The sequence below is a fragment of the Alexandromys fortis genome, unplaced genomic scaffold, assembly GCF_014885135.2.
Source record: "Alexandromys fortis isolate MF-2015 unplaced genomic scaffold, M_Fortis_MF-2015_v1.1 scaffold_175, whole genome shotgun sequence".
Lineage (NCBI taxonomy): Eukaryota > Metazoa > Chordata > Mammalia > Rodentia > Cricetidae > Alexandromys > Alexandromys fortis.
Genome location: NW_026068065.1, coordinates 808,440 through 833,084, shown reverse-complemented (window position 1 = coordinate 833,084; position 24,645 = coordinate 808,440). Strand labels below are relative to the sequence as shown.

The window sequence follows — 24,645 nt, the reverse complement described above, 5'->3', positions numbered from 1 at the left end:
GGAGTGACAAGCAGTTGTGGGCACATCACCTGGGTGCTCTTAATAGTTGAGCCATCCCTCCAGCCCTTACTCTACTTTAAAAGTGTGCTAGGCATGGTAACCACAACTATAATCCCAGCACTCTGAAGCCCAAGGCCAAACTCTGCTTTGTGGTGGGTTCCAGGCTGGACTACATAAGATCCTGCCTGCCCCCACCCCAGGGGAAAAAAAACAATTCAAAGGAAGTAATTTAAGCATTAAAATGTGTATTTACAGAATCTAGTCACTATCCTACCCATATTTAGGTTGTATTTATAAAAACAGTGGCCCAGAATCTGAATCTAAAGTGGTGTCCCGAAACTGTGAGGGCGCATTTGGAGATGCACATACTCTTTCCTAACACATGCTTCTAGCTGAGCACATCTCCAGCCTTTGCCTGCTGTAAAACATTCTTTCAACTCCACAGATGGTCAGCTTCTGAGTGTCGAAAACTCCTGATCAAAATAGTTTGTCCCAACAGATTCTGCATCTCCCAGGCCCAGTAGGTTTGTGTTTGTTCAGTGACCATGGACCTAACCTTTAAGCCCCCACAGCCATGGTAACAAATGGTCTCCCATGAATAGACACAAATGTTTTGCCGCATGAGCAAAGCATCTCACACACAAAAAGTGAGAAAGAATCGGGTTCTTAATAACACGCCAGTGTCCACAGCCATACCACCCCGGTTGTCCATATACTCTTGTGAATATACCACCAGTGTTGCTGTCTCAGGCAACATCAACCTACCGTCTGTTATTTCAAACAGCTTTACCCAAGTAAAATAAATCATGAGCTAGGGAGCACAGTTACAGTAGTCTAAATTAAGATACCTTTGACAGTTATTCAATATTCATAATGGCATAATTACATATTCCCTCCTAAAATAAATTCCATCCAAAGTAAATATTCACTGAGTATATCATCTTTTCATATATAATAAATCTTCAGTAAGATCTTCATGTAGAGCCAGGCATGGCACTACTCCCCTTTAATCCCAGCATTTGAGAGGCAGAAGCAAGCTGTCCTCTATGAGTTCTAGGACACCAAGACTCAAACAAATGAATAAATACATAAATATACAAACAAGCTTCATATAAGACTGGGCATATAAGACCTAGAATCCCAGCACTTAGGATGCTAAAGAAGAGAATAGCAATTACAAGGCCAGCCTAGACTATCTAGTGAGACTTTGTGTCAAAACACACACACACACACAAGCTGAGGATATAACTCAATGATAGCATGTTTACCAGCCTGCTGGAAGTCCTTGGTTCAATTCCTGTACCACAAAAGGGAAAAGCAAACTTTCTGTAGTGGGGTATGGTAGCATACATTTATATTCCAGCACTTGGGGTAGGTGCAAGAAGATCCATAGTTCAAGGTCATCCTTGAAAGTACGAAGTTGTTGACGGCCAGACTACCTACATGAAACCCTGCTCAAAATAAATGAGGCTGCATGTGTAAAATTCTCAAAGAATCAATTTAAGATGTTTTTAACCCTGTACATATTGTGCTGCAGTGAGTGTGTATGATCTCTTTCTTATTCTGACTACATTCAGCCACTTCACACCCATTCTGTATATCTGATGTTTAAAGAGAATGTTTAGATGTGGCCATCATACCAGTTTTCTTGACATTTTAAAATTATACATTAATTTTCCTAGAGCATATTTTCTTAGTATATACGTGACAATCTGGTAGAAATGAATAGAAGAATTTTCCCTCATTAATAACCAAGTTCATAATAAGTAATAACTTGATGTTCAGGGAATAACATTTCTGATTAACTTAGGAGCAGAGTTATTAACTTATGGTCCAATTAAGTTATGGCAGTAGATTTCAGGGGACCATAAATTAATTGTTTCTGGTTATCTGAATAATCTTTTTCAGAGATTGTATGTTCCATGAATAATTTAAAAATATAAAAGTGATGAATAATAAAGAGTCTAAATCCCAGTAAGGCGTACATAATGAACAGAACTGAACCTTTGGTGGTTTCAGGTCCTGCAATTAGCCTTTTCATATACACAATTACAAATACACATATACAATAATATACAATTAAATTATTGTATAATTTAAAAATGCTAGCCACCTCTAATATGTGTTGAAAGTTTTGTCTTCTGTATCCATATGGTTTTTTTTCTTTCTATCCCTGGACCATGAACTTCTTGAGGACAAGCTGCTTATCAGTCTTCATATTTAAGTTGCTTTGCCGAGATCTGGCCCACGATGCATAAATGAGTGTGTTGCACCAACAACCAAAAGTTAATCAAGAATCATAATTGAGTCATTTTAAAATAACTTATTAATGTATGTCCCTACATGTATGCATGTGCACCACGTGTGTACCTGGTCCCATGGAGATCAGAAAAGGGCATCAGGTTCCCTCTGGAGTTACAGACATCTGTGAGCTGCCATGTGAGTGCTGGGCCAGGTTCTGCAAGAGCAACAAGTGCTCTTAACTACTCCATCATTTCTCCTCAGCATCCTATCTTGAGGTTCATCCCTGGCATACCATGTACCAGTAGTTCCATTTTAATGTATTGTCCCATTAGCTTTTAAAATTAAAATAAACACTGAACTACATACTGATAACCAGGAATATAGTCACTTAACTGAAAGTCATTAAAAATTAAATGATGCCTAAATGATTAAAAAATACAAAATTGACTAGGAGTGACCTACGGCCAAATGTCAGAGAAACAGGTATTTAACCACTCACCCAATTCAGAGAATTTAGCACTGTATCAAACTGCAGCTAGGTCATGTTTTCCAAAAGAAGCAAATATTTTTGGCAATATTTGAGAATATTCTTCAAAGTATATTTGTACTGGATATATTCAGTTTATTGGACAGAACGTTTAAGAAAATAATCCCTTTGAAGAGAATAATATTTTAAAATTTCTACAAATATAAAAGTAGTATTCAAGAAATAACTAAGTGTCCTGTGTTACTGAAACACAGGTCACATAGTTATTTCGGGTAAGAATTGAGCCAAGGAGGTTTTGCTTGTTACCATAAAAGGGAAGGTGAACTGTTATGATTTAGAGTTTATAGATATGAGAGACACTAAAGGATAATTATTTTGATTATTTATTTCAACCAAGGTAGGAAGGACAAAGGAGACAGAGAGAGGATAGAAATACCAAAGATGGGGAAAAGGTTTGATAAATACATATTATATACCTCACATGCTATCATAGGTGCTTGTATGTCCCCCAGGATTTGTGTCTGTGGGTCAGTTGAGGATGACTGCCGTCCTTGCTTTCATGGAGCTTATACTCTGAGGAAGGAGAAAGACAAATCCTTCACCGAAGGAGGCTGTGAGACATCTGCCATGGTCAAAGAATAGGTGTTTAAAGCAGAGGAAGGGGCTAGGAGGCCGTGGGAAGAGAAGTAGATTGCTGGTTAAAGGGAACTTGAATGTTGAGCAGAATCAGAAAGCAGTGAGGGATCTAGCCATGCATATATCCTGCAGGCCAGTTCGATTCTGGATTCTGTTTTTAAGCAAATGTCACTGTGTCAGCTAGATGATCAGGGACCAGACCTTCTACTGGTCCACTGTACATGTGTGTAATGCATAAAATGACTTCTAGATGTGTAATTCCTAGGTCATGGAGCAAATGCATTAGAAATTTTGATAGAAATACCAAAATTTCCATCTAGTTTCCCCTTCCACCAGCTAGTGTAAAAGGCCACAAAATCAAGAAGGCAACAGCAATGCATTCCTTGTAGAGACTTCTCTAACAGCAATGCATTCCTTGTAGAGACTTCTCTAACAAACCCATGCCCTTGCCTGTCCTAGTTTTGAGGGGTATTGTTGTTAGTGTTGTTTGCTTTTTCAAGACGGTGTTTCTCTGTGTAGGCTTGACTATTCTGGAACTCACTCTGTAGACAAGACTGGCCTTGAACTCAGATTTGTTTGGCTCGTAGTGGCCGTCTTCAGATCCAGCAGCTCACATGAACCAATGTCTCTCATTTTTATAACCCTGATTCTGGTGCCTCGCTTACCAGGACATGTGAAACGTGCGTGAGACAGGAGAATCAAGAGCTCAAGTCACCTCAGCTTCGTAGTGAGCTCAAGGTCTAAGCTACCTGAGACCCTGCCTCAAACAGAGAGATAAAGACCCTGTGGTTTCATACTGCCCACTCACTTAGTCCTCTGTCTCACAACCCTAAATTCCATCTGATGGTTAAAACCTTGCTCCTGTGCAAGGTAACAGGCAAGGTTCCAGGGATTAGGAGGTCTACTTACATGTGAGGGGAAACGCAGATCAGAGTTCACTCTTCTCCAAATAGTTCTTTCTAGTAAATGGTACATTTCCTGGAAAGCCCAACTCAACTTCTCCATAAAATATAGTAAATTTTTGATATACGTATTTTTATTTTTGATTTTAATTATGTGTCTATGTATAGATACATGTATAGATACTCACGTGGATCTATATGTATAGATAACAGCACTTCTGCAAGCTCTGGAAGTGCTCTGTGGAGCCATCTCTTCAGCCCCAGTTTTCATTTTTTGTGTTTTGATTACTGAGTCTTGGTAGCACTGCTTTATCAGGTGGGGCTCGGTACAATCCAGTGTTCCTGTTTGCCCACCCCGCTCCATTCTGTTTTCATGACTGTCCTTGATATTCTCCTCCTTCCCTCCTTCCTTGTACTCCTACCTATACCCTCTGTGGTGGTTTGAATAAGAATGGCCTCCACATGCTCATATATTTGAATGCATGCGTAGTCACCAGAGAATGGAACTGTTGAAAAGGACTAGAAGGATTAGGAGGTGTGGCCTAATCAGAGGAGCAAGTGTGTTGCTGGGGTTGGGCTTTGAGGTTTCAAAGGCCTTTTGCTAGGCCCAGCATCTCTCCCTCTCTTCAGCTGCTGCAGATGGATTGGGATGTTAAAGCTCTAGTGCTCCAGCACCATGTCTGTCTATTGTTTCCTATCATCATGATCATGTATTAGTAGTCTGAAACTGTACACAAGCTACCAATTGAACACTTACTTTCAGCCTGGTGGTGGTGGCACTCACCTTTAATCCCAGCGCTTGGGAAACAGAGGCAGGCAGATCTCAGTGAGTTCAAGGCCAGCCTGGTCTACAAAGCAAGTTCCAGTACAGCCAGGACTGTTACACAGAGAACCTATGTCGTCACAAAAAAAGAAGGAGGAGGAGGAGGAGGACGAGGAGGAAGGAAGGAAGGAAGGAAGGAAGGAAGGAAGGAAGGAAGGAAGGAAGGAAGGAAGGAAGGAAGGAAGGAAGGAAAGAAACACTTCCTTTCATAAGTCTTGGAATTAGCTCTTGTAGACCAGGCTGGCCTCACAGAGCTTTGCCTGCCTTTACCTCCTGAGTGCTGGGATTAAAGGCATAGGCTACCACAGCCCGGCCCTTCCTTCCTTTTGAAAGCAGGGTTTGTCTTGGTTCACAGTCTGAGGATGAGCTGCTAGTTACATAGCACTGGCCAGGGACTGGAGCACACATGTTCCTCCTCCTTTGGACGTTTAGAATCCACTTGCCTGTTTTCAGGACGGGATGGTCCATTGCCAGCACTGGACTAGCCCTCTGGTCCCGCTCTCTTGGACTTGCTGCATCCTTACATTCTCCCTCTCCCCTTCATCCTGTCAGGAGCAAATGTGGTCATAGCTGTAGGGGTAGCCCCAGCCAATCACCTTGTTTGTAGGGCGGGGTCGCCTGAGGATATTTTTTACTAATAAATATTGCTGGTGTGCTCTCCCCTGCCCCTTCTGCTTTCCCGTTCTCCGCTGGAACCACAGGTTCTGTGAGTCTTTCCCTAATTAAAGCTCAATATATTCTTATAATTTCTGTCTGCCTTCATTAACGCTGTTACACATAGCCTTTACTTGGTTAATTATTTGGGCTTGGTGTTTGAAGCAGTCTCATGTGGTCCAGGTTGGCCTTGAACTCTTGATTCTTCTGCCTTCACAGGTGTGTGACACTGTGCTCAGCTCTAGTTTTTTAAATTTATGTGTATATAGTAGAATGAAAGACATTGTCTCTAACACTTTCTGTTTGGTTTTATAGTTGATTATGTCGATTATTAATTATGTCCTCTGCTCCTGTATTCAACAGTCTTCTTGTTTGTAGTAAGTTTTCCCGATTTACACTGTCTTCTTTATGCCTCTACTATTTTCACCTAAGTTGGATGCAGTAGGATCCTCATGTTTCAGAGCGCTCGGTGACATGCAAGAACTGATAGCGCATATAAGCAGGAGTCAATTTAGACGTCTGAATCCCTATGTGTTTGTTTTAAATGGTAGTGTATATTTTATAGAAGTTCTCAAGCTCAAAATTTTAAAAAGTGCTTTACCATTTCCCTCACCTTTTCTTCATTTCCACAGTGAAACCGTCACCCAGTGTACTGCTCTTGGTGGCTCGAGCCGGGGCTCAGCTGCTTCCATTCCCGCTTGTTCCAGAAGCAGCAGTGTTTGGAGTTGTTCCTTACAATGTTGTTGTTTTTCCTAAAACAGGGTAGCTCTAGCCTGGAGTTTACAGGCTGCCTCAGCCTCTCAGTTACTATACACCTTGTTATTGCAACTGTACACCTCCAGACCTGGCTGCCTCTTGAGGCTTTTACCCTTCTAAAACACAGCTCAGTTTATCTACAGCCTTTTCATCTCGGCCTTTTTACATTTTTAGGAACACTCTATCACAGATGATATTGGAATGTCGACTTGGAAGGAGCAGACTTTTCTGTCCCATTGTGCCTTGCTAGCTAAGAGCTGCCAGGCTGCTATGGAATTGGCCAAGCACGGTGCTGAGGTCCAGGACATGGCATTTCAGTATGGGAAGCACATGGCCATGAGTCACAAGGTATTGTACACTCTAAGTTCTGCATACTGAAATATGATAAATATAGTAAGTGCCAGGAAACTGCTGGCACTTGATAAGCTGCCTTTATATCTTGAAAAATGCTTATTGTATATGAAAAATATGTCAGTCAGAGAGAGTGGTGGTTATATAAGTGGTATAATTGGCAAATTCTATGTAATTTTGATGTTTGTTTTCTTTCTACCTGAAAGAATTCTTGAAGTAACTCCTTAAAATTATTAAATAACATGAAATATTATTTCTGTGCAGTGTGCACCATTTTTTATTTTTGCTATAGTTCCCTCATAAATACTTATGTTAAACAAGTTGTGAAAAGTTCATAAAAAATTGTACTGAATAAAATTGAAAGCTTTAATTTTAATATGTGATTTAATTTTTTGTCAAAACTGGAGCATAGATTTATTAAGAAAAAGTAAGAGCACTCCCAAGAGTAGGAGAACCTAGAAGGGAGGAATACCATTCTTTTCAAAGATGTATGAGATATAAAATTTTACTAAACCTGCTGCATTTTGATTGCCTTCATCTAACTTTACATTTTCAGTTACCTAGAGCAGCCAGCATTATATAATAGAAAGGCTCAATCTCAAAAAACAAAAACAAAAAAACATAATACTCCCAAAATTGCAGTTACATGCTTTCAGTTGTTACTTAACTCATACAAGGCAGGAAAACACATGTGTTTCTGTGTGTATGCATGTCTATGTGTCTGTGTATGTATTATGTATACGTGTGTGTATATATGTGTGTGTGTGTCTGTGTGTTTATATATGTGTTATATGTGTGTGTAATTCCTGAACGAATTTTTCACATTGAAACTTGGGTTCCTTTATAAACTAGTTGTATTTATTATGTGTTTATTTAAGTCTCTACATTTAACTGAAAGAAGACGGGGCTGAGGATGTAGCTTGATGGCAGTGACTGCTTACACTCAGGTCCTAGATTCATCACCAGAGGCATACACATTGTGAAAATTAAATCCGAAAGAATTGTAAAGATAGTTGCTAAGTCATCCAGAATGTTGGTGCTCATTGAATCCTACTACGATGCATAGAAAGACTGTAACTGGTATCCTGAATCGATACATTGTACTCATGTAGCTCCTCTAACTGCTCCTTCTAGATAAATTCTGACCTTCAGCCTTTTATTAAAGACAAGACCAGTGACTTTAAGACTTTTGACCTAAACTCAGCACCTGTAGTCTTACATCAAGAGTTTCTTGGAAGAGATTTGTGGATTAAGCAGATTGGTGAGGTAAGTTGAAATCACTCCTATTTTTGATACCGTTGGTATGTAGTTGATCTTAGAGCACAGTACCTAGTGCATGGTGGCAGCCTGTTTTCTTTGCGGGTGGATTCTGTATAACCTACATGTTTAAGAGGTAAAACTCTGGTCCTAAGCTGGAGGCCACACTGGCATGTTATCTTAGGTCCGAGTGCATAGACAGCACAGCATAGTGCTAGTGCCTGTTGTGAATGCTAATTAACTTTGGGAGTTTTCCTAGCGGCTTCAGAAACTGGGCATGGTAGCACTACCACCCTTTAACTGACGGCAGTTTCCCATCTGCGGACTTGGGTGCACACTGCACAGTAGCAGGAGCTCCGTCTGTCAGCTCATTGGGTTATTTTAAAACAAACTTGGGCCTTGAACACCCATTCTGAGACATTATCAAAACCAGGAGGGTGGGGGAGCATGGTGGAGTGGGAAGAATGAGGGGACGTGGACTGGGGATGGCACAGCAGAGGGACTGTTTGGTTTCTCTTAGTACGGAAACTCTGATTAAAAAAAAGCTTCCTGCCTTTTCATCCAGATTCTCCTGGGATTTATTTAACTAAATGGCTGTAGTTGGCATTGTTATACTGAGTCTGTAGATGTAGGAAGGGTGACAAGCGCAGCTGAGGGTGGAAATACAGGGGTGGCAGCCTTACAACAGAGCGCCTCAGTGAGGATCTGCGTTCTGAAGACAGAATTTTCCCTCTCCTAATCCTCGTGTAATGCTAGCGGCCAGCTTAAAATCCCTCATATTCACCAGAGAAAACTGGAAGAGTTCATTCTTAGGGAGTGTCAAACCCCAAAGAAAGGACTGTCGGGGCTGGAGGGGCAGTTTAGGGACCACTCAGCAAACATTCCATATCCATGAACCTCCAGTGACCAGTCTCAGCATGCCCCATGACTAGCTGCCTCACCCTGGAGAAGAATATGGAAGAGAGGACCACAAGGCACTGAGAAAACACCCCACCATTAAAGGCAGTCTAAAGCAAACTGACAAAAGGGAACGTAGACAAAACAGAGACAATGTGAGGACAACTTAGACACACTATTATAGTACCCTTAGCACAATATTAAACCCAAGAAACTGACCAGGTAGTATATGAGAAAGGACTAACCTTGAACAAGAAATTAGATTATAAAACATAAAAAATATTGTAGATTTATTTAATAAGAAGCTTGTGGGGTTGGAGACATAGCTCCATGGATAGGAGCACTTGTTGCTCTTCAGAGGACCTGGGTTCAGTTCCGTTCACCCACTTGCCAGCTTACAACCAGTATAACTTTAGTTGCAGAGGATCTGATGCCCTCTTCTGGCCTCTAAGGTCGCCAGGTACACTTGTAATACTCAGCCATACATGCAAGGAAGTACTCATATATAAAATAAAAGTGAATTAAAAGTAAAAACAAGCTTAGAATAGGCAAATAAGCAGCTGGGCATGGAGACTTGTCCCTATGTTCCCTGCGCTCATTAGGATGCGGAATGAACATTGTAAACTCAAGATCTACAGAGTGTCAGGAAGCTTACCTTCCCTATCCTTGTTTCTGAGAGTATGGAATATATTCTGTCAAAGATAAGGAGACAGGGCTGAAGACATGGCTTGGTGGTATGTGCAAAACCCTGGAATCAGCCTCAGCATTATTTAAAAAAAAAAGTCTAAAAAGTAGGTGATGAGACACAGACATGAACCATAATAAGGCCTACAATAGCAGCTTGTACCATATGTCAAGTTTTGTTCCAATTAAGAGTCTGAGGCACAGAGAGAATAAGGAACTATTGAAGTGTGCCAAGCAGATGCACTGCAGGGTCAGTCCAAATCCCTCAGTGGCAGGTTTCCCTATGTGTCATGCTAGCAGTCTTAGACTCATAGCTGTGCATGCAAGCGTCACTGAGACAAGAGGACAAATAGCTCCAGGAGGAATTCCTCTCTTTTCTCTCTTTTTTAAAGTGTGTGTGTGTGTGTGTGTTTTCATGTGTGTGAGAGTGTTTGTGTATGTCAGTGACAGTGCACACATGGCACAGCCCACATGTGGATGTCAAACGGCAGCCTCAGATGTGAGTCCTTGCTCACAGTGTGTTTGAGGTAGACCCTTTTTTTGTTCACCCATGAGCTCCTAGGGACTCTCCTGTCTCTGCCTCCCATCTTCCTATAGGAGCACTGGGATAACAGATTACGTTCCTGCATCTAGCTTTTCTGGGGGATCCAGGCTGCAGTCCTCATGCTTGCTGAGCTATCTGCCCTACCCCAGGAAAAGTATCTCTAAGAGTAAAACCGGGATTAATGAGTTACCTAATATGCTTGATCGTATTGAGAATTACAGATGGCCAGGCAAGATGGTTCACACCTGTAGCCCCAGCATTTGTCGGGAGAGCAGGAGGATTAGCAGTTCAAGGTCATTCCTCAGCTACATTATCCGATTTGAGACCAGCCTGGACAACACGAGACCCTGTCTGAAAAGAAATTAAATTTGGGGGTTAGAAAGGTGACCCAGTGCTTCGGGGCACTTGCTGCTGTTGCAGAGACCCAGTTCAGTTCCCAGCACCCACGTGGGGCCTCATAACCATCTAGTTCCAAAGGCTCCCTCACCTTTCTGTATAAGCGTCCAGCCAAGCAGTGGTGGCACCCCCTTGAAACCCAGCACTCTGGAGGCAGAGCCAGGGTATCTCTGTGAGCTTAAGACCATCCTGGTCTATAGAGCAAGTTCCAGGACAACCAGGGCTACACGGAGAAACCCTGTCTCAAAGACTCCCCTCCCCCAGGAAAGAGTGTCCATGAAATTTAATGGCATACTTTGCCAAGCCTGGAATCCCAGTTCCTGAGAAGAATCCCCAGGTTCAAGTCCTGCCTGAATTACAGAGTGAATTCAAAGCCAAGCTGAGCAATTTAATGAGGCCATATTTCAAAATAAAAAGTAAAAATTAGAAGAGATGGAGGTGAGTTCGGTTTTAAAGTGCTGGCTAGCATGTGTGAGACCCTCGGTTCAATCCCCAGAATTACATGATAATAAATAAAACAGCCACACTTGGAATAAAATGAAGCAATTATTGGCCTATCTGCAGAGAAAAATTAAAAATGCATAAGAAAGGAAATGTAATCACAATGTTCCATATGGCTTAGAGACTAATATTTATATAGCATAAAAATTTAAGTCCTGAATATTTTATAAGAAATGGATTTTGTTTATGAAATGATGCAAATACCATTTAGAGTTAGGAAACATTTTCAATTTTTATTCAAAAATTATTAACCAAAATTGTAAAAGTAGATTCATTGAGCCAAAATGAGAGGAAAATGAAAAGCATTCGAGAGATAGCATGCAATGTTCCACAGGACCCACATGCCGTGGAAATCTGCAGTCAGCCCGCACTGCGCGCTGGTCCCAGTCATGCTTGCCTTCCTCACCAAGTTCTTCCTCATGTTTGCCTTTCTCTTCTGACCTGTTGAGACTTAGCTCTGCTTTCGGGAGTTTGCTCTGGCCTTTGTCCAGCTTTAGCCTAGTGATAAGCACCTTGCTCAGGTGAACAAAGGCTGTTGTGTGGGTGCTGCTCCCCCTGCACTGCATATTAATGTCGTATTTCTCTATCTTGACCTGAACTCCCTTGCCATTAGCTGGCCTTTGCAGTGCACCTCAATCTCATTGTCCTTACAGCAGCCAGGGAGCAGGCGTATACTGCAGCAGTTCCCCGGGGAACAAGCGAAACACGCATGGCCTTTCTGCACACTGAGGGGCTTTTGTGGGGCTTACTGCAGTCTGAAGTCACAAAGGGATGAACTTCACGAGCATCATCCAGCACCAGTTAGAATATGGACTAATCAAAAAGTTTGATTGAATAGGAGGAAGGTAGGGGGAAGTGTTTGAACATTTAAAAGATTTAAGTATTTCTTTCATGTATCAGTGGATAATGTCTAAAATTTTAAAATCAGGAAAGAGCAATATTTGAAAATAGAAGAAAAGACTAAAGAGAAGGACTTAGGGTCTGCAAGGTGCTGAACCTTTTTTTTTAAAAGAGTTTTATGCATGACTTTTAAATACTATTCTCTTTATTTCTGTTTTAAAACTATAATTTCACTTCTAGACCTCAGTCATAAAGAAAACCTTTCAGAGATGTGGGCAAAACATACTAAAATATTAATTGTAAAAGAAAGAAAATTAAAATTGACCCATTTAAAAAAGTGTGAGATGGGTATGGTGGCTTATACCTGAAATCCCAGGGTAGAAACAAGAGGTTCGGGAGTTCATGGTCACCCCCAGCTTCACGGGACCCTGCCTCAAACAAACAAGTGTCTGAAAAGGCTGCGTGAAGTATGAGGCAGCTGAGGTTGTGTGCGAGGTTATTCTGACAGCTGAACTGAATCTATGTATGCAGATGGCACTACCAACTCTAGTTGGGTTGCATTAGAATACATTGCACATTTGCATTTTGGTTGAAAGATGCACTGAGTAAGTTAAATGAAAGCTAGCCGCTCTCCCTTGGAGTTAGAGGTATTTATGAAGCCATCACATAGATATGGAGTTAGAGGTAGTTATGAAGCCATCACATAGATATGGATTGTGGGGAAAGCAAGTTGTAAATCTACACAAGAGTGGTCCAGGAACACCCAAATAGTTGGAGAAATGTCCTAAAACCTAAGTCTTTATCCCCTTACTGACTTTAGGTTTAGAGGGAAATGACGTGGAAGAGCGTGTTTCCTGAGCATCCACTCAACTCAAGCAGAGCTGGTGTGGAGGCTGGTGAGCACCGAGATGATGCAAGCAGTTTCCACCTCTGCCCCAGGGACCTTGTGGACACTGCTCAGTCCTCATCCCGTGGGAAAGACTGGCTTATTGTCCGTTCACAAGCTTTCCTGTCTGAGTTGTGAAGAAAGAAGCCGCAGTAAAGAGAAAGAGACTCACTCAAAGCAATTAGTTTCTGACTATGTGCGGACCTCATTCTTCAGACTAAAAACTCTTTCCTTGAGTTTTCCTAGTCACCTAGATTGTAGTAACATGTTTTTGTGAACCTCATTAAGATAACGATCCGGTTCCATGAATGACTCAGAGATAGCACACACTATCTGTGTAGCATAACTAAATCTCAAAGAGGGTTACTCGCTAACCTCCAGTTTGTTCATGTGATTGGCTCTTCCATCATTTCTGTGATCCAGTCTCCCTCCAGTTTTGAATTTGACTGTAGGATGCTGAAGAAGAATAGCAAGTTCACTTACTAATGACTCCTAACCCTGGCACTGGTACTCGGAGTAGTCGCCCGTTTGTCCAGAAGTGTCTGCACAGGCATCTGTTTACATTTGCTTGTCTCTGGGTAACGCTGTTGGCGACAGCCTGTTCTGTCAAATGGAGTCAGCTTGATAGAAGCAAAATGCCCGTGGAGGACGGGAGTTAGGCCTGGCCTCTGCCGCATTGTGTAACTGTAATCACATTCTCTCATGTTCCTTTTATTATTTTCTGTAAATTTATGGCATTGAACTGCATCATTTATAAACTATTTTAGTTCTCAAATTAATCTGAAACGTAGATTTCTTAAGAGATGCAATTCAAGAAAATGATACATCTCTATTTAAAACTTAATCCAGGACCGGTGAGACGATTCAGCAGTAGAGATATCTGCGGACAGGCCTAGGGACCCGAGAGCCATCCCTGAGACGTCAGGGTGGAAGAAGAAGGCACTCCCCTCCGTTGTCTTCTCACCACCACACTTGATGTGTCTCCTCTACACAGTAATCACAGTGGAAATGTCAGGCGTGGTGGCACATGCCTTTAAACCAGCACTCAGGAGGCAGGGGGAAATGGATCTCTGAGCCCAAAGCCAGCCTGGTCTACATAGTCCCAGTGCAGGCAGAGCTGCAGCGATGCCGTTTCAGAAGAGAAGGGGCTGATAGGACGGCCGATGAGCTGAGAGCACCGTGGCTCTTGCCAAGGACCCCGCTCTGGTTCCCTCACCTCCGTGGTGGTTCCGTGTCTGTGACTTTGGCTCCAGAGGGACCTGACACCCTTCAAAGCTCTCCGCGGCTTTAGTCACAAAGGGTGCACTCATCCACATACAATAAATAAATCTAGAAGAAATTCTTCTGGAAAGAAAATCTTGTTCCTGATGTTGGAAGACCCATGTGATATCTCCTTACCACCTGTAAAGCTACTTTCTGCCCTGCTCCAGCAGGTTGGTGTTGTAACTGCTCTTTGATTTTCTGTGCGGAGAGGGAGGACTGAACGCAAGCTCGATTTCTCTTAGTGCCTGTTCGGCAGCGCTGTGAAGCTAGAACAGCACCTTGCAATGTCTCAGGCTCTGCTCCCGCAAAGCTCTGCAGCAGCTGTCTTGATTAGATACTGGGCTGTCAGCCGCTGAGCCCTGAGCATAGACACCCTTCCTCAGGAGACAGTCGGGAACAAAACCGGGCCCCGTAACAGCTGAATAGCTGCTGAGCACTGTCTCCATACTAAATTCAACACATCCCTCACTACCTTCATTTTAAATTTAAATTTGTAGCTGCTGAAAAATAATGATGAGGTGAAAATGCAGTTAGTGAATGGGTGATTCACCTGGGGAGGTAAAGTCATTACTCGGTTTTCTTTTCACTCTAATAAAAGAAGTGAATCCTTCGGAGAGCCGCAGTGCCCTGACTCTCTCGGGGCGACCAGGGGCTATTGCAGGTCAGCAAGCTTTATTTTTAATGATCCCGCTAGTTTTCTGCTGCCATTATAAGTCACCTGAAGAAATAAGAATTATGATTATATTCTCGGCTGTTCCTGAAAGTACTGAAATGTCTCTTAGGCTTGCCACACTCGGACACTGTCATAACCAGCCGTAAATTACCTTAAGCGCATTACACATTGCTGCTGCTGAGCTGTAACTCACTTGTCCCTGGAGAGCCTCTGCTACTTTTTCTTTTCTGAGACAGGGTTTCTCTGTAGCTTTGGTGCCTGTCCCGGAACTAGCTCTTGTAGACCAGGCTGGCCTCGAACTCATAGAGATCCACCTGCCTCTGCCTCCCAAGTGCTGGGATTAAAGGCGTGTGCACCAGCACCACCCAGCCCTCTGTTACTTTTTATTCAAAAAAGATAACAAAGACTACTAGATAAGTCCACTGTGTAATAGAAAAATTAAAAATTGCTGCGAGATCCCCGGCGGCAGCAGGCAGCAGAAATGCTGTAGGTCCCCAAGCGGTGGTAGCCGGCCATGTGGCAGCAGGCAGCGGGCCCTGAGAGCAGCCAGTCCCAGGCAGAGATGGCTGCCAGTCTTGAAAAGGGGGAGGGGGTGAGGGAGAAGTGAGGAGAGGCAGAAGCTGCCTCTTCAAGAGAGGGGCGGGGAATAGGAGAGACTCAGGCTGTAAGCGGGAAGGAAGACCTGCCTGCCTCAGTGGATGGGAAAGGGAGTGGGCATGGCTTGTCTCTTAAAGAGACAGAACAACCATTGCATAAAAAAATAGTTTCTTAAATGAAAGAGATACACATTAGGAGTTCTCACAAATTGCACATGTGAAATTCTCCTAGTTGTTTAAGGTAGTTTGAGTCATTCCTTGCTGGAGGGAGGAGTGTGTGTATGATTGATTGAGTCAGGGACTGATGGATCTCAGGCTACCTCCTAAATTGATCCTGAGTTCCTGATCATATTTGCCTCGGCTTCCCAAGTGCTGGATTAACAGATTAGACCACCATGCCGGTGCTATTTTGAAGCATTTCTAAGGAAGTAATGTTTTGAACATTTGAAAGAACTATTTGAGTTACCTTGGATTATGACTGGATATCTTCTGAATTGAAATATTCCTTAAGTAATTCCACCATGGGCTAGAGATGCAGCTCAGTTGTTAGGGTACTTGCCTAGCGTGTACAATGCCCTGGGTTCAATCCCCAGCACCACATACAAATAGGCATGGTGGTGCATACCTGTCATCCCAGCACTCAGGAAGTGTAGATAGGAAGATCACAAGTCAAAGGTCTTCCTTAGCTAAATGGGTGTTTGAGGCCAGCTTGAGCTACTTGAGACCTTCTCAAAACCACGTAAGTAAATTGTAATAAAAAGAATCCCAGCACTTAGGAGATAGAGGGAGTCAGATTTATAGTCAGAGGCCAGCCTGTGCTGTATATCAAGAATCTGCCTTGGACTGGAGAGATGGCTCAGAGGTTAAGAGCACTGACTGATCTTCCAGAGGGCCCAGGTTCAATTTTTAGCACCCACGTGGCAGTTCATAACCATTTACAACTCCATTGCCACCTTCTGGCTTCTGTGGGTGCCAGACACATATATGGCACAGAGACACACATGCAGCCAAAACATACATTCATACACATAAAATAAAAACTAGAAAGTATTTTTAAAAAAGAAAAATAAAGACCCTGTCTCCAAACAAATGACCACAACTAGTGAACTAGTGTCTGTGTGTGTGTGTGTGCGCGCGTGTGTGTGTGTGTGCGTGTGTTCATATGTTGTATTGTCAGAGAACAAAGTGACTGACTATAGAGGGTGCAGCCTTAATTTGCCTTAAGGTTTCTTGTTTTATTGAGGTGATAGGAGAAATGTACTGAGATTGTAATGTATAGATGTGTGAATATCAGTGTAGTTAATGGTGGGGGTGGGAGTGGGCAGAAGAAAGAACTTGTGTCCAGTTGTAAGTTGGGACAGGGCTTTGAGAATGGTGACATGGGCTATAGCTCTTGAAGAGAGCTTGATTATGAAGATGGGAATGGTTGCGTTGATGGGATTGGAGGAGCAAGAGACCAGTGAAGACACTTGGAGGGTCCTGTTGATGGTGGAAAGTCCAAAGCAGAGGATTGCCAATGAAAATGGGAAGTTAAGGGAGGTCAAAGAAAAATGCGTCAGAGCTAAAACTATAAGCTGTGAAGACAATAGAGGAGCCTGCAGGTGGGAGAGGCACAGACAGCCAGGATGCCAAGGTTGGGTAACAGGAAGAGGAATGTAAATGGAAAAGCCAGTCTGTTAGATTCTCAACATAGTGTGCTTGAAGTGCACCCTCCAAGTTGATGGCCACTGTCTTGGGACCTTCTGCAAAACCACCTCTGTGGTTAGCCTGGTTTCTTGCTCGTGGCTATTCTGAAGCAACAGTAGATTTTTGTTTGTTTGCTTTCTCCTGGCCAAACTGGGCAACTTTAAATTCATGTCTCCCCAAGATTCTCCAAAAGCACCAGAAATCAGGTTGCAAAGGATAATTAAGAGCTCTAAGCAGAGAGATTTATTAAATTTGAGAGCTGGTCTCCATGCTTCCCACTTGTGTACTGCTCCTCCACTTGCCAGCGGACCAGAGGAAGAGACGATGAAAAGCTGCTCTGGCCAGCATTGACATTTATTTCCCTCCTGGTTCAGGTCAGCTTTCCCAGATGAAAGGATGGTTCAGTCCATTGTCCAGCAGTTCTGCTCTGAGAATGACTTCCTTGTCAGATGCCTCCCGTGCAGCGTTATTGATAGGCAAAAATGGCTGAGGCCGAATGGAGAGGCTTTCCCTGGGGTTGGCTGCTTTTCGAGCTTTGTAACTGGAAAGCCTGGCAGCAGGAAGCCCGGTTCTTCTTAGCCAGAACGCTGAGCTGCTCTAACGTCATGGCAAGTGGACCTGGTCAGTTTCTGTCTCCCACTGTATCCAGACCATCCTGGAGGACGGTGGAGATGTTCTTCCCCCTTGCTCTGTGCCCTCGGACCTGCTTTTTAAATATGCACTACACTTTCCCTCTCAGAGCCTCTCAGTGCTGATGCACAGGGACTTGGTTTTCAGGAAGATCTCTTTTCTCCGTACAAGGCAGGAGGCCGCGGCAGGAGGGTTGCCACAAGTTTGAGGTCATTTGCTACAAAATGAAGTCTTGTCTCAAAAAGCAAAACAAAACTGGGGGGGAGGGGGAGGCATGGAGAGAATGGGGAATAAGAACATGAGGGAATGGGGTGGTTGAGTTGGGAGAGGGACAGATGATGAACGGGTAACTACTGGCGGTAGGATTTCCTATAGCAGACAGAGAGGGAGAGCAATGAAAGAGATGTCTTGATAGAGGGAGCCATGATGGGGTTAGAGAGAAACCTGGTGCTAGGGAAATTCCCAGGAATCTATAAGAACGACCCCAGCTAAGACACCTATCAGTAGTGATTTTGGTGGGGGCCCACATGTGCAGTCAGAGAACAATGACCAGAACCTGGAAGCAACCTAGATGCCCCTCAACTGAAGAATGGATAAAGTCAATGTGGTACATTTACACAATGGAATATTAGCTCAGCTGTGAAAAACAATGACATTATAAAATTTGCAGGCAAGTGGATGGAACTAGAAAAAAAATCACCCTGCGTGAAGTAACCCAGACTCAGAAAGACAAACACAGTGTGTTCTCACTCATAGTGGGTATGAGACGTAAAGCAAAGGACAACCAGGCTGCAGTCCACAGCCCCAGAGTAGCCAGGACCCTAAAAGGGATGCATGGATCACCCTGGGAAGGGGAATTTTATGATATCTTTTAGGTAAACTGGCCTCCTGTAATCGGATTGGCGACTTCCTTAATTGTCATCATAGAACTTTCATCCAGCAACTGATGGAAGCAAATGCAGAGCTGCACAGTCAAGCAGTGGGCCAAGCTCCTGGAGTCTAGTCAAAGAGAGGGATGAGGGATTATTTGAGCAAGGGGGGGTCAAGATCATGATGGGGAAAACCACCAAGACATCTGACCTGAGTTCGTGGGAGCTCATGAACTCTGGGTGGACAGCTGGGGAGCCTGCATAGGATCAAACTAGGCCCTCTGCATGTGGGTGACGGTTGTATGGCTTGATCTGTTTGTGGAACCATGGCAGCAGGGCCAGGATCTATGCCTGGTGCATGAGTTGGCTTTTTGGAGCCCGTTCCCTATGGTTGGATGCCTTGCTCAGCCTTGATGCATGGGGGAGGAATTTGGTACTACCTCAACTTGATGTGCCAGGCTTTGTTGACTCTCCTGGGAGGCTTTACCCTTTCTGAGGAGTGGATAGGGGGTGGGGAAGAGGGGGGCAGGAGGCAGGGACAGAGGGGAAACTGGGGTTGGTATGTAAAATGAATAAAAAAAATTTCATAGAAAAAAGGTGTCCCAATATGCAGCTTTCAAAACGTAGACAATAGTAATTGGAAATTGGAAACAGTTCGTTTATGTCATCTCATCCCTCTTTGTTACCTGACTTACAAGAAGCAGAAGCCCGCCCTGTGCCTCCATTACTTAACCAGCAGGCATGAATCTGTCTGCCGTGGTCCCCGTGGACCTGAGCATAACCTCTTGAGGTGAATCCCTTCCTGCACCCTCCGGATCGGATCCTGCTCTGGCGGAGCTCTTGTCGGCAGCATTGTTTTACAGTGCTCACAAGGCTGAGGAGTTCCCCTGTGCTGGCAGCACTGAGCGTGTTCTTGTCTATTGTTGTATTTTTAAAAGATAAAACAAGGTTCAAACTCCACATTCTCTGTGAACTGCTAAAGACTGGGAAAAATTACTTTCTCTGCTCATGACCTGGATTGAAAAGCACACCTACAGGCAAAGAGATGAGTGAATTTCTTCCAAAGACCCTCCTAATGAAGCCCCCAGGGAGTGCAAGGTAGAATTCACAGGGGTTGAGAGATGAGCGTTATGGCAGGGGGAGGTGCCGGACTAGAGCTGGATCGCAGCATTATTTTGCGTTAGCCTGTTTTGGGCCCCACTGAAAAAGTCATTTTAACAGTATCTTGCTCGCTGGAAATGCACATGACAAGTGGCAGATGTCAGAGAAGGGGGTTACACACTGTATTCTCCTCGGGACCTAAGGAGTCCACGGAGAAGGGGGTTACACACTGTATTCTCCTCGGGACCTGAGGAGTCCACGGAGAAGGGGGTTACACACTGTATTCTCCTCAGGACCTAAGGAGTCCACGGAGAAGGGGGTTACACACTGTATTCTCCTCAGGACCTAAGGAGTCCACGGAGAAGGGGGTTACACACTGTATTCTCCTCGGGACCTGAGGAGTCCACGGAGAAGGGGTTACACACTGTATTCTCCTCAGGAGCTGAGGAGTCCACTAGCTGTTCTCCTCAGTTAACACGGATGCAGAAAGCAGCGTAACCAGGAAGGATGCTAGACGGAGAGCAGGCCAGTGGCCTCAGACAAATCAGAGTCTCAGACAGGGAACTGGAATATCTGCTTCTCACAAGCTACCTGGGGGATTCTAAAAACACCAGCCCAGAATCTGAGAGATCCCGGAATTGGGGAACTACTAATCATCCAGTATTTTTTTTTTAATTTTTATATTTGCTTACTTACTGTGTGTGTCTGAGTATCTGTGTGCCCCAAGCATGCACATGTGGGGGCCGACGTGCAGGTCAGAGAACAGCTCGTGGGAGTCGTTCGTCTTATCCCACCATGCCATGGATGGAATTCAGGTTACCAGGCTTGGCAGCAAGCACCGTTACCCCCCTGAGCCATCTTACCACCCTGGTCCAGTATTCTTCCATTCCAAATCCAGTTAAGGCCTAGAAGCCATATTTTCTAGAAGTCTCCCAACACATCTATCTTCCAAAGAAGTCACAGGTCTTCTAGAGTGGGTGCAATTAAGACCTTAGAGTATTTGCTGTCCTCAGGAAAAGGCCCTCCCATCAGAGGCTGGGTGAAGTCTCTGGTGGTCACCTCATTCTGTGCTAATCTCTTTGCTCTTGTATTTGTTTTGTGTGTGCTCATGTGGCAGTCAGGACACAAGTTGAAGGTGCTGATTCTCTCCTTCCACCACGCGGGTCCCAGGGATCAAACTCTGGTCACCCAGCTTGGTGACAAGTGTCTCTTCTCAATGAGCCTTGTTACCATCCCCAGTCTTTTGTTTCGATTTTGATTTTTGGGAGTCAGTTCCCTCCCTTCATCATGGGGCTTCTGGAGACAGAATCAGATTGACAGGATTTTCACTTGCTACACCATCTCACTGGCCCTTCTTTGCGCCTCTTCAACTTCAAAGAAGGAGAATTCTCTCTCTCTCTCTCTCTCTCTCTCTCTCTCTCTCTCTCTCTCTCTCTTTGTGTGTGTGTGTGTGTGTGTGTGTGTGTGTGTGTGTGTGTGTGTGAAAGGACAGTTTATAGGTCTCAGTTCTCTTTCTACCATGAGGGTCTTGGGAATCAACTCAGGTCATCAGGCTTGGTGCTAAGCGCCCTTACCCCTGGAGCCCCATCTGACAGTCCGAGTTGAAAGCCTTTAATTAGTGCTGCTGGACCATTCCTGTTTCCATCCTTTGTTCTACGTTAACAGAGCCTTTGAGGCTGTTTTGGAAGGTTGCAGTTTAGATTCCCTATTATCTACCTGTAAATAGAAAATGAAAACGGCATTGGACAATATGGGTAAACTTACTTGGAGCTAGGAGGATGGCTCAGTGGATAAGAGCACTTGCTTTACAAGCGTAAGAGTCTGGGACCCTGAGTTCAGATACCAGACATCCGCATAAAGAAGCCTGTGTGCCTGCACGTGCCTGCAACCCAAGTGTTAAAGGGCAAAAGTTAAAGGGCAAGTGTTAAAGCGTCCCAAGAGCTCACTGTCCAGCTAGCCTAGCCAGAAATGAGAGCTTCTGGCTGAGTGAGAGACCCTGTAGCAAATCAATAAGGTGGAACAGTCAGAAGATAGCCTCCCTTTGCTCTGACTTCCACATATGTGCAGAATGGCCATGTACACCCACATGCTCACACACATACAGCACACACACGCACACATTTGTAAGGCATTAGTAAGGACTCCTTGTTAGCTGTATATTAACTCATCCAACTTCCCTAGAGGCGGTACACTAGGTCAGTTTCTGCGATAGACAGAACACAAGCAACACAGTTAAATAGAAAACATCCATCTCTCCAACCACTCATTCACCCAGACACTAATCTAGTGAGCAAGGAGAAGCACTTTCCTGACCCTTGTGGATATCTCATGGGACAATGGGGAGACTTGACTCTGTAGGTTAAGGTTTTAGTTTGATGGCTACCACATGAATGCTCAGCCTGGGCTGAAGCCAGCCTAGTGAAGAGTCCTGACGAATCCAGATGGAGTGTACGTATGCTTAGAGTCCTGCTCTTTCAACTCTTACTTTAAAAATTTTATAGACAGGGCCAGGATATGCCTCTGAATAAACTGTGGTGTAATCGTGAGGACCTGAGTTTGAATCCCTGACATGTGTGTAAAAGATGGTGGGGCGACTCATGTCTGGAACCCCAGCACTGGGGAGCTGAGACAGGTGCACCCTGAGAACTTGCTCTCCAGCCAAAAAGAAAGTAATGTGTCCAGGCATGGTGGTACATGCCTTTCAACCTAGCATTCAGGAGAGATTTCTGTGAGGTTAAGACTAGCCTGGTATACATAGCAAGTTCCAGGCTAGTCAGGAATACACAGCGAGACCCTATCTCAAAAAATACATAAGGTAGAGAAGTGATTGATGCAGTTAAAGAAGACATATTAATATCAACCTCTAGCCACCACCTATGCCTATGCCTGCAGGAACAAATGAGAAAGAGAGAGAGAGAGACAGACAGACAGAGAGAGAGACAGAGAGAGAGAGAGAGACAGAGAGAATGCTGTAGGCATATGCATGTAATACGTGCATGTGTGTTTTTGTTTGTATATGTATAAATTTCAAGCAAAAGTTGAAAGAACTCTTCAGATATACATATATATGAATATATAGAAAGAGAAATCGCTAGCTATATGATTATGTATATGGTTCAATATATGTTAAATAAAACAGGAGGTTTGGGAAAAGCAATTGAATTTTATTTTTTAAAATATTTCTGCTACTTTTAATTGTGGGGCGAGTATGTGCATGTGAGTGCAGGTGGCTGCTGAGACTAGACGCATCCGCTGCCCCTGGAACTGCAGTTCCAGGTGATGGAGGACCTCCTGACATGGAAGAGTGGTGCATGCTCTTAACCAGGGGGCTATTTTTCCAGCCCCATGAATTTTATCCTTTAAGAAACAAAACACGCCAGGTGGTGGTGGCACACACCTTTAATTCAAGCACTCAGGAGGCAGAGACAGGCAGATCTCTGTGAGTTCAAGGCCAGCCTGGTCTACAGAATGAGTTCCTGGATAGGCTCCAGGCCTCAAAACCATGTCTTGAAAATGGGGCGGAGGGGACAAAAACACAAAACACTAGAATATTCCTAAAAGGGGGTGAAAAACAGAACTAACTAATTATTTTCTTCTTTTCTCTTTTAGGCTCGAGAAAAAGGAAGATTAAACTACACCAAGGTGGGTCTATTGTATGCATACTACATCTGCTTTACAGTTGGTCACTTTTAAATCTAAACAGTCAAAAAAGAAGCATTATGACTAAGCATGGTGGCACTAACTTTTAATCCTAGCACGCTGGAGGCAAAAGCAATCAGATCTCTGTAAGTTTAGGCCAGCTTCATCTGCAAAGAGGCTGCCATTCCAGCCAGAGCTACATAGTGAGACCCTGCCTCTAAAATAAATAAATAAACAAAATGGATTTGACTGCCAGCACCTGAATCATGGCACACAGCCATTTGTGACTCCAGTCCCATGGAATACAACACCCTCTTCTCTCCCACAGACATGGTGTAAAACATACATACAAGCAAAACACTTATACACTTAAGAAATAATTTCATTTTTTAATTTAAAAAATAAGTTAAAAAGAATCATGATATTTAAAGCTATGAGACTACCATTAGCAGATAAAATAAGATTCATTCAACAATGTGTGTATTTATTCCATACAGTGTGTTAGATATTGGGAATAAAATGGTGAGGGCCAGCAAGATGGCTCAGCAGGTAAAGGTGCTTGCAGCCAAGCAGATCAAAGCTAAGCCTGGTGATTTGAGTTAAATCCCCAAAACCCACATGATAGAAGGAAAGATCCAGCTCTTCAAAGATGGAGGGCATTAAGTGGTTAGAAGCAGCAGGCATGCTAGCTAAGTATCTCGTCTAATGCATCATGGGGGCCCTGCCTTCACAACCTCACCTGGTCCTGATTGTACCCAAAGGTTCCTCCTCCAAAAATCATCAGCATATCAAATGGGGAACCAAGTTGGGGGCACATGCAAACCATACTGCCAGTGGCATGTTGTGCAACATGGAACTTGTATGAGCACAAGTTCCACTCCACCTGTGGAGCTTTTGAAAGCACACACAAAAAGCACATTGTATTATGATATGTCTTACTGTCCTACATGGAGCTTTATTGCTACGAAGGGACAGCATGACCACAGCAACTCTTATAAAGGAAAACTTTAACTGGGGCTCACTTATAGCTTCAGAAGTTTAGTTCATTATCGTCATGACAAGAAGCATGGAGGCACGCAGGCAGGCATGGTGCTAGGGAAGGAGCTGAGAGTTCTACATCTTGATCCACAGGCAACAGAAAGTGAACTGTGTGCCATGCTGGATATAGCATGCTGTTGGATAATGCTCTTGTACCCTGTAAAGATTTGTCACTCGTATTGGTTTAATAAAATGCTGATTGACCAGTAGCCAGGCAGGAAGTATAGGTGGGGCTACCAGACTAGGAGAATTCTAGGAAGAGGAAAATCTCAATCTGCAGTCACGAATCAGA

At 43.8% G+C, this 24,645-nt stretch overlaps 1 protein-coding gene across 2 annotated transcripts in view; it reads left to right on the top strand.

Moving 5' to 3' along the window:
* Positions 1-24,645, top strand: part of Pdss2 (decaprenyl diphosphate synthase subunit 2) — a 234,868-nt gene that overhangs the window by 178,063 nt on the left and 32,160 nt on the right. For both annotated transcript variants that reach the window (XM_050120522.1, XM_050120519.1), the window contains 3 exons: positions 6,677-6,850; positions 7,988-8,119; positions 23,286-23,318. In XM_050120522.1, the coding sequence (XP_049976479.1) occupies positions 6,677-6,850; positions 7,988-8,119; positions 23,286-23,318 (339 nt within the window). The remainder of the gene's footprint in view (positions 1-6,676; positions 6,851-7,987; positions 8,120-23,285; positions 23,319-24,645) is intronic.